At 45.6% G+C, this 9,440-nt stretch overlaps 1 protein-coding gene across 3 annotated transcripts in view; it reads left to right on the top strand.

Annotated features, from left to right (window-relative positions):
* The window catches only part of Slc39a9 (solute carrier family 39 member 9), a 44,173-nt gene extending 35,187 nt beyond the window's left edge, over window positions 1-8,986 (top strand). For 2 of the 3 annotated variants that reach the window (XM_059279021.1, XM_059279022.1), the window contains 3 exons: window positions 2,129-2,214; window positions 3,210-3,344; window positions 5,549-8,986. In XM_059279021.1, the coding sequence (XP_059135004.1) occupies window positions 2,129-2,214; window positions 3,210-3,344; window positions 5,549-5,779 (452 nt within the window). In that variant the 3' untranslated portion in view covers window positions 5,780-8,986. The remainder of the gene's footprint in view (window positions 1-2,128; window positions 2,215-3,209; window positions 3,345-5,548) is intronic. The other variant, XM_059279023.1, reaches the window with a different exon arrangement.
* Window positions 8,987-9,440: the final 454 nt, after the last annotated feature.

The raw sequence follows: 9,440 nt of genomic DNA on the forward strand, positions 1-9,440 counted from the left end.
TTCTAGATTTTTAATACCTAAACACAAAAGTATAAGATGGGCATGGGGGCACACACCTGTAATCCAAGCACCCAGGAAGTGGAGGCAGTAGGATCCAGAGTTCAAGACCAACTTGAGCTACTTAGTGAATTCAGAGTTAGCACGAGCTGTATATCCAGATCCTGTCCAAAGGAGTCTGGGCTGTAGCTCAGTGGTAAAGCATCTGTCTAGTGTGTGAAAGGCTTGTGTTCAATCCTCAGCACCACTACACAAAGGATATTTCATGTCACTGGAAAATTACGCTATTTAAAGTACTAATGCTGCTCTGGAAGACAGCTGTACACATGTTTCTAGGTCACCTGTGGCTTGTTTGTACAGTAGTAACAGTTGAGTGGTTACAAGAGGCCAAGTAACCTGCAAAACTCCAATACGTCCTGCCTGGACTTTAAGAAGTTTGCTGAACTTTGCCCTCAGATCTATCTGGAAAAGAGCCTGGGCACTTGAGCATCAAACAGCCCTGCTGCTCAGTGCAGGCACAGGTGGGAAGCAGAGGACTCGGCATCGCTGACGGGACTTGATTTAGCACCATAACCCAAACCTAGACCTGATGATAGGATTCTCTCAGAGCCAAATAAAGGCATGTGAAAAGCAGCTCAGTCCTGGCCTACAGTTTTCTGCAAAGTCCACCATGTCGCCTCTCTAGAGGTGGTGGGACCTGGGAGAATGGAGCCGATAATTGTGGCAGACTAAAGTCTCATGCAATAGCCAACTTTCTTCAGAGCCCCAGACAATTTTACTCTGAGCATTAAGAAAGGTCATGTGGGGCTGGAGAGATGGCTCGGTGGTTTAGAGCATGTACTGCTCTTCCAGAGGACCTGAGTTCAGTTCCCAGCACCCACATCAAGCAGCTTGCAACTACCTCTAACTCCAGCTCCAGGGTACTGTTGGCCGGTACACACTTACACATATATGTAATTTTAAAAATAATAAAAATATGTCTTTAAAAAAAGAAAGGTCACATGAATAAAGTTCTCATGAGTTCAAGCTGTATATAATCATAAGGACAAGCCGTACATGGCAAACACACGTCCATAGAGACATATAAAGGATAAACATTTAATTGAATAGCAACAGCAAGCAATAATGAGTAATCTGAAGTAAACTCACTCCTATCCACTACACCTGGGAAGAACACAAAAACTTTACATTCCAAGAGCAATTCCGTGTTTTGAACAAACAGAGGTCACAAGACTTGTCTTGTTTTCTTGGAGTGTTCTCACAAGCTCTCAGAATTCTCCTCACAGGACTCTAGTCCTGAACCATGTTCCAACATACCCATTCAGCCCCTATCCTGGCTGGTTTTGTATCAGCTTGACACAGCTAGAGTTATCTGAATAGAAGGAGCCTCAATTGAGAAAATGCCTCCATAAAATCAAGATGTAGGGCATTTTCTTAATAGGTGATTGATAAGGGAGGGCCCAGCCCGTTATGGATGATGCAATTCTTTGGCTGGTGGTGCTGGCTTCTATAAGAAAGCAGGCTGAGCAAGCCATGGGGAGCAAGCCAGTAAGCAGCACCCCCATCCCCATGGCCTCTGCATCAGCTTCTGCCTCCAGGTTCCTGCCCTGTTTGAGTTCCTGTGCTGACTGACTTTGATGATGAGCAGTGATAGGGAAATGTAAGCTGAATAAACCCTTTCCTCTACAAGTTGCTTTGGTCATGGTGTTTCTTCACAGCAATAGAGACCCAAACTAAGATAGTCCCCATCATGTGTGAATCATCTGTGTTGAGGCCTCAAGCCTTGAAGACAGAGAGATACCTCCTTGGAAATTCTTTAGCATTACTGTTATTACAGTTTGACTCATCAGTGGATGCTTGTGTTTCATACTTTTTTAACAGTGAAAACAGCTAGCATATGGACTACTCAGGGCCTGATGCTAAGCTCTTTGCATATGTTCTTTCATTTTTAGCCCTCACGAAGCCTTAAAATGCATGTTTTATTGACCCCATCTTAAAGATGAAGTTCAGAGAGGTTGAGTAACTTCCCCAGAACCCAGTCCAGCTCTGGCTGGCTTTGAAGCCCATGCACTCAGCCCTGCACTGCCGTCCTTCATAGCGTCTTCTGTTTCCTTCCTGTCTCCAAATCTAGCGGATGGTGTAGCTTTGGGAGCCGCAGCTTCTACTTCACAGACTAGTGTCCAGCTCATTGTGTTTGTAGCAATAATGCTACACAAGGTAAGCCACGATTGGATAGTGAACATATTTGTAATTAAAATTCGTCTTGGTCCTTGGAGATTTCTGAAATGTGATTTTTTTTTTTTTTTTTTTTTAAATTTAGCTTTGCGAAGTTTTACCTTTTACCTTTGTCTGGGTCCTGGGGTTTGAACTCGGGTCTCAAGGCTTTCACTGCAAGCACCTTGACCCGTTGGGGCATCTTGATAGCCCTTTTTTTTAGTTTCTTAATTACTTTCCATTTAGGAGAATTAAATACGTCTGTTCATAGCTAATTTTTTTACTACTATGTTCTTAAACTCTTATTTGAAAGGGCTTTTTTTTTTTAATCACATATACAAATGGCTAACTTCTTACTGATGTCCATTTTTTTAAAGGTTTATTTTATTTTGTAGTTTGTGTATATGAGTGCTCTGTCTGCATGCACTCCTGCAGGCCAGAAGAGGGAACAGGATCCCATTATCACTGGCTGTGAGCCAACCTGTGGGTGCTGGGAATTGAGCTCAGGACCTTTGGAAGGACAGCTAGTGCTCTTAACCAGTAAGCCATCTCTCCAGCCCTCAGTTTCTGTTTTGTGTAGAATTTTGTTCACACAGCTGATGAGATGGCTCAGTGGGTAAAAGTGCTTGCTAAGTAAGTTTGACAACTCAGGGTCCCCAAAGTTGTCCTCTGCTCACCACACACACTGTGCTACACAGGTGGCTACATTCACACACGCGCACACGCGCACACGCACACGCGCACACACACTATAACATAAATAAGAATTAAAAACTCAAAATAGTTTTTGTGTACAATACTACCAAGAAATCTATATACAGCTACACATAGCATTTTCTTTTTGAGAACATTGATTCCTAAAAGGCAAGACTTGCTCTTGATGGGATGCCCCGGTTTCTGTTGTGAGAACTCGTATTCAGATCACACCACACACGTTTCTTATGTGGAAGCAAGCCCTGTTTGTCAAGTGATAATAAGGGTCACCTTGTCATTTACAGGCTCCAGCAGCATTTGGACTGGTTTCCTTCCTGATGCATGCTGGCCTGGAGCGGAATCGAATTAGAAAGCACTTGCTGGTATTTGCATTGGCAGCACCAGCCATGTCCATGCTGACATACTTAGGATTAAGTAAGGTAAGTGTGAGCATCTCTTACTATAAGGTCACGTATCTAGTTCCCCTCATAGGCATTCAGCCTGCAGCCGGTGAGTTGCATGGGGCTGAGAACAATGAATGTGACCCAACACAAAACCATAGACTTACTGAAACATGATGTAATTTTTTGTTTTTTATATTATCTAATTTTGTTTACTGGTAACTCACTTGTATGGTTGCCTAACATGAATGTTGTAGATGACAGCATTATGTCACGGTATCAAAAGACTCAACAAACCTGGGTATCTTAGGTTGAATTTTTTTCTGTACAGGATTTCCTCAGACTAAGACAAAAATTGAGAGTAAAAATCTGTAGAAAATAAATGGCTTAATTCCAAGTTAGTCCTTTTTTATGAATTTAATATTTTATTCATATAAATTGAAAACTTTGATATCAGTTCTAAGAATATTTGCATAAATATATAGTAGAGTTTCAGTATTTAAAATAGTATCATTTAACTGGCCATGCTTATTTTGTTTGGCAGATAAATAGGAAGTCAGAATCAATGTTTAATGGTGAGGCAGGCACAGGAAGCATACAAGACAGGCCGTTCAGTGGCCTACAGTAGAGCTGAACAAAGGTGGCTGTAGGCAGCTGGGATTCCAGGTCCTTTAGTTCTTTATGCCTGAGCAGAGCTTCAGACTTGAAAGGTCCGTTTTCAGCGTAGAGCCCACATACTCCATTTCCAACCCTTATAGTTCTGTCCATAGCAACAGTCCCTCCTATTGTACCTAAATGTCAGTGAGTAGAATCTATGGGGAAAATCTTAGAACCAAACTATCGAGGGCTGGTTGGAAAGAGCCCCCCATGTCCCCTCCGAAGGTCACTGAGTTGTCATTATATAAAACAATAAATGTGTTAGAAGGAATGTTGACTCACTCTTCTGGGTTTTTTGTTGGTTGGCTGGTTGGTGGTAGTGGGAGTGAACCCCAGGGCCTCACACGTCCTAAGCAAGCACTCTCCCACTGAACTGTAACCCCAGACATCTTTTTCTTTCTTCTTCCTCTTCTGTTCTTTTCTCATTTAAAAACAGTCAAAAGGAAGAAAAGGAAAGATTTGAGAAAGTCTATATGGAAAATGAATGGTTAATGAGTAGTTAGATTCTGTTCACCAGGCCTTTGATTGTTGGTCCTGAGTCTAACAATGAGCTCTTTCCCATTTACCGGGAGAGCCCTAAAGCAATGGGTAGTTCTTTAGAAGTTATCCCCCACGGACAGCTTTTTTTGATACTGAGAATTAAGCCAGGGCCTCTCACATGCTGGGCAAACACTCTGCACTGAGCCACCTCCCCAGCCCTGATGGTTCCTTTTCAAATACGAGGCCAGCACGCCACTGACTGCTGTGCTTCAGAACTTTCCATGGGAAGCTCCTGATACTCCGGAAGCATGGCATTATATGCTGTGTCTGGGGCAATTTTCTAAAGCTTTAACCTATTGCCTTGGCTCACAGGTCTACTCATTTTAATAGAAAAAACTGTGACTGGTTGTATAAAGATTAGCAAATGATGACAGGTATGGTGACCCACATCTGTAATCCTAGCACTTGGGAGGCTGAGGCAGGAGAGTTCAGAGACAGGGGCTCTCTGTGTAGCACTGACTGGAACTCACAGTGTAGACAAGGCTTGCCTCAAACTCAGAGGTCCACCTGCCTCTGTTGCATCTCGATTAGTCTGTATCTCAAGCACCTGGCCTAGTACACAGAGGATACTTGTTAAATATTAGAACAATGAATTATGCCTAAAGTTCTGAGATTCCATCTCAGAGGTGTGAGTGAAACCTCCTAACCAGCACTTGAGAGTTGCTTTGAAAAGCAACTGTAGTTAATATGGCTTTTATTTCAAAATGGGAAGAGTAAATTTAAATGTTCTCCCTGCAAAAACATAAACATTTGAAGTAATAGATGTTAATTAGCTTGATTTTATTATTTCTTTATTTTCTCAAATCATAGTAGCTGTATAATGAAAATTGTGAATTTCAAATAAATTTTAAGCTGTGATTGTATGTTGTCACTGGTGTTCTTAGGCCTTTATTTGAGACCTCCCCATAAATGACAGAGTTTCCAATCTCAAGATGCCTCCATGTACCAAGCAGCACCAGGTATAAATATTCTGGTTTAGTTGGAACATCCTCCTGTCTCCGACTCTGATGTGACTTTTTTTCCTTGTTGTCTCTTCTAATTCACAGAGCAGTAAAGAAGCCCTTTCAGAGGTCAATGCCACTGGAGTGGCCATGCTGTTCTCTGCCGGGACATTTCTTTATGTTGCCACCGTCCATGTCCTCCCTGAGGTGGGTGGAATGGGGCACAGCCACAAGGCTGACAGCACTGGAGGGAGAGGCCTCAGCCGCCTTGAGGTGGCAGCCCTGGTTCTGGGTTGCCTCATCCCACTCATCCTGTCAATAGGACACCAGCATTAACCGGTCAGGTTCTGGCCTCAGGCCATGGCCATTGCCATCCAGGAAGAAGAGCTAGCGTGTGACGCTCCTCACTCCTCAGTGTTTTGTCTCGCCTTGTCCGTCTCCACCGTGTTCCTAGAGCCCGCGGGAGATGAGAGTCCGTCATGGAGAAGTGGAACAGCGTGTAGCAGGAACATTGTCATCAGACAGACTTTGTGTTGTCTTTAAGGGACTTTGACATACCGAGTTCTGATGTTTCTCTTTACCCTATTCTCAGGGAAGATGGAATTTAGTTTTAAAGAAAAGTGGAGAACTTCATACCATGAAATAGCGATTATGAAAATACAGTGTTCTGTAATTAAGCTCAAGTTTCCCCTTCGTTTAGAGGCTCTACCACTTCCCCATTGGTTTTCGCGTGGTTCTCACCGTGTAAGGCTGGTGCTTCAGCACCTGTGCCCCATGCCTTGAGAGAAGCGGGCAACACTCACCCTCTTGGATACTAAAGTAGAGTAAGGAAAAGCAGGCCAGGAGACACAGCTGACCTGTACCTGAAAGAGACATCCATCGAGAGGAGAGGTCCAGAGGCTTGAACAACTCCTTTGCACGTGCCTCCCTAAATAGAGCCTGCCCTTCCCTCCAGTAGAGCATTTTGAGGAGGGGTCTGGTGTCTTATAGCATGTTTCTGAAGTATCCTGTACAGGGTACCTGTCTGCAGCACATTCTTCCAGAGGAGCCAGGATCTGTTCAGGCACAGGCTTTCCTTCAACAACGGTATGATCACAGTGAAATTAAGGGATGTTAAATTTCCTGGGAATTTGGATAGTAACTGACATCTTTGTAGTACCCTTTTATAAAGTAACACTATTACAAAGTATGTCGTCCTTTTCTGCTAAGTCAGTGGTTCTCAACCTTCCTAACATTGCAACCCTTTAATACAGTTCCTCGTGTTGTGGTGACCCCCAACCATAAATTATTTTCATTGCTACTTTATAACTGTAATTTTGCTACTGCTGTGAATCATAATGTAAATATCTGATATGCAACCCCTGTGGGGGTCACAACCCATAGGTTGAGAACTGATGTTCTGAGTATTGCTTTTAGCAGCCAGCAGTCCCCTGGCTAGGCCCTTGTCCAGAGTGGAGAGTGTTTGTGTCCTCTCAGCTCCCGTGCAGGGGGCACAGGAGTGTCGGAAGGGCGTGTCTACCGCTGGCCTCAAGCTGCTCCCTGCAATCATGTCTGCGTCCTGCCCTCCCATGCTGTGCTCTTCTCCTGCCCCTCCATGTCCTGCTTACTGCTCCTGGTGACGTCAGTCCTGTGTGAGACGAACGTCCATCAGGACAGCCACTCCTGAACCACGGTGACAAGACAGCACTGTCCCTAGTCTTCATTTCCTTCAAATAAGTTACCTTTGTGTCAAATCCAACTTCATCAAGCCTTGAAAATGTCACTTCCTCCTGTGAGCTGACACATCACTAACACTCTGAAAATTTAAGCAGTTGAGACAAAGTATTCAACAAACGAAGGTGATTTTTCCATGTTTGCCAAAATCGGCCTAAATCCTGTATTGTCAGATAGGTGTATAATACTGTATTAATTTACATTTTCTGTACCATTTCAAGACACTTTACCTAAAGAGAGAGCCAAGACTAGTTTCTTCAGCGCAGTGGGTGCCGTCATTTGTATTTTTCTCTGACACCCATGCCAGCCAGCATGCCTGTGGTTTCCTCTATTTCCCTCCTGAGTTGTCACTGGGTCACAGCTGTGGAATTGAACTTGCGAGCCCTCTGCCGGCCGCAGGGAAGAAAGGAGCCGAGTGGGCGGGCGCAGTTTGGATGGAGGCTGGTAGCCATTGCCTCCCTGTGAAACTGAAGGCATGCGGTGTGCGAGGGGAGGGGGGACACGACTCTTCTGGTTAGGCACCAACAGCCGACTCGGGAAGGTTTGCTCTCATCTAGTCCTTCCAAAGTACTGTTGTCATGATTCTTTCTGGAAACTCACTGTGTCGAGTCGGTAGCCGGTTCTGTGTTGGACTTGGCTTGAGCAGAAGTAACCCCGTCACCTTACTCCGTGCAGCGGTCAGGGTTTGTCGCACTGGCCAGAGCCTCCCTCGCTCATCCGGCAGTGCCTTGCCGTCTCGCTTAAAAGCTTGGCTAGAGTATCTTGCTGGGGAGGGCCTTGGACTCTGGCCAGGACTGAACCATCAAACTCCTAAATTTGCCTCCCCCCACCCCCAGGCCTCAGTAGTAATGAGCTTTCCAAAGCTGGGGCCTTTCCCAGGCCCCGAGCTGCTGCCCGGGGACTGCTCATCCCTCCCTGGTCAGCTCATTAGCCATATGAATCTTAATAGGGCTCAAATGCATTTTAGGCAGCAGGAACCGTGCAGCAGGGCAGAAGCCTCTGTCTAGGGAGACAGAGGTCACTCACGTGGCAGGCATTGGAGAGGCCACCTTGATGTTCGCTTTCCAACGTGTTTCAGTTCTGTTTTCCTCCTCCTCAAAACTTCCTCCGGAGGTGTGGATGCCTTAATCCGATAACACATTTGAACACTTTGGTGATACTTCAACTGCTGCCATGACTACCAGTGGAATTACGGGCTACCAAAGAAGTAACTGGTAAAAAGCTCGGGCCATCCTTCCTCACAACCAAAGCAGTCTTAATTATGATTGGAGCCCCTTTCTCTGGGAGACGTAGATGGACCTCAGATTCCAAGCATGCTTTTTTTTTTTTTTTTTTTTTGGTTTTCCAAGACAGGGTTTCTCTGTGTAACAGCCTTGGCTGTCCCAGAACTCACTCTGTAGCTCAGGCTGGCCTCGAACTCACAGAGACCCACCTGCCTCTGCCTCCCAAGTGCTGGGACTAAAGGTGTGCGCCACCACCGCCCAAGCACGCTCTTAAAAGGCAAATTGAAGTTGAAAACACTGATCCACTCCCCTCGCTGGTCCCCAGGGTTGTCAGTCTCGATCAGCAGAGCGGCGATGTTCCTGTTTGGCTCTGCCTTCCTGTGTGCACTGTCCAGCAGGTGTCCTCCAGGCAGCCGGTCTGGAGTGCCAGTGGTGGGGACAGCACTGAGGTGGTGTGTTCTCCTCCTCATTCCACCTTATTCCCCAGATTTCTCGATTAAAGACAGCCGAGTTGGCCTGCTCTGGGGTTTTGGATCATTAGAGAAAAGAAAGGGAGGGACTGTTCAGAGGTGTCATTTCTTGTCAAAAGGGGAACATAGATTTTTTTTTTTTTTTTAAACCGGTCTGTCACTGGCTGGTTCTCTTTTTCAAGGGTTAGAACTAGGAGGGACACTCCAGCAACAGAGTGTGTTAAGCCCTGAAACTCATGGTAGTGAAGTTCTCAACATGGGGACTGTATGCCAACAGCACAAACCTCTAAAATGCTCCTCCTGCCTTTGGGCCAGAGCCCCAGACTGTCACAGCACAGGGCGACACCCTCCCTCCGCAGTCGTTCTACAGGAGTCCCTTGCGGCAGCAGATGTCTGCTCAGTACAGAGTGGGCCTCACCCCTGAAGAGCTCTGCTGGAGGTACTCTACTACACAACCTTTTTGGTCTTGAGACATTGCAGTCCAGCTCTGGAAACCTGAAGGTGTGTGGCAGGTAGGAAGGGACTGGTGGACGTGTGGTACTTTAGATGTGCTCAGCCCAACACAGCTCTAAACAGACTGGCTTCGCTCTC

This window comes from Peromyscus eremicus, chromosome 14 (genome assembly GCF_949786415.1).
Source record: "Peromyscus eremicus chromosome 14, PerEre_H2_v1, whole genome shotgun sequence".
Lineage (NCBI taxonomy): Eukaryota > Metazoa > Chordata > Mammalia > Rodentia > Cricetidae > Peromyscus > Peromyscus eremicus.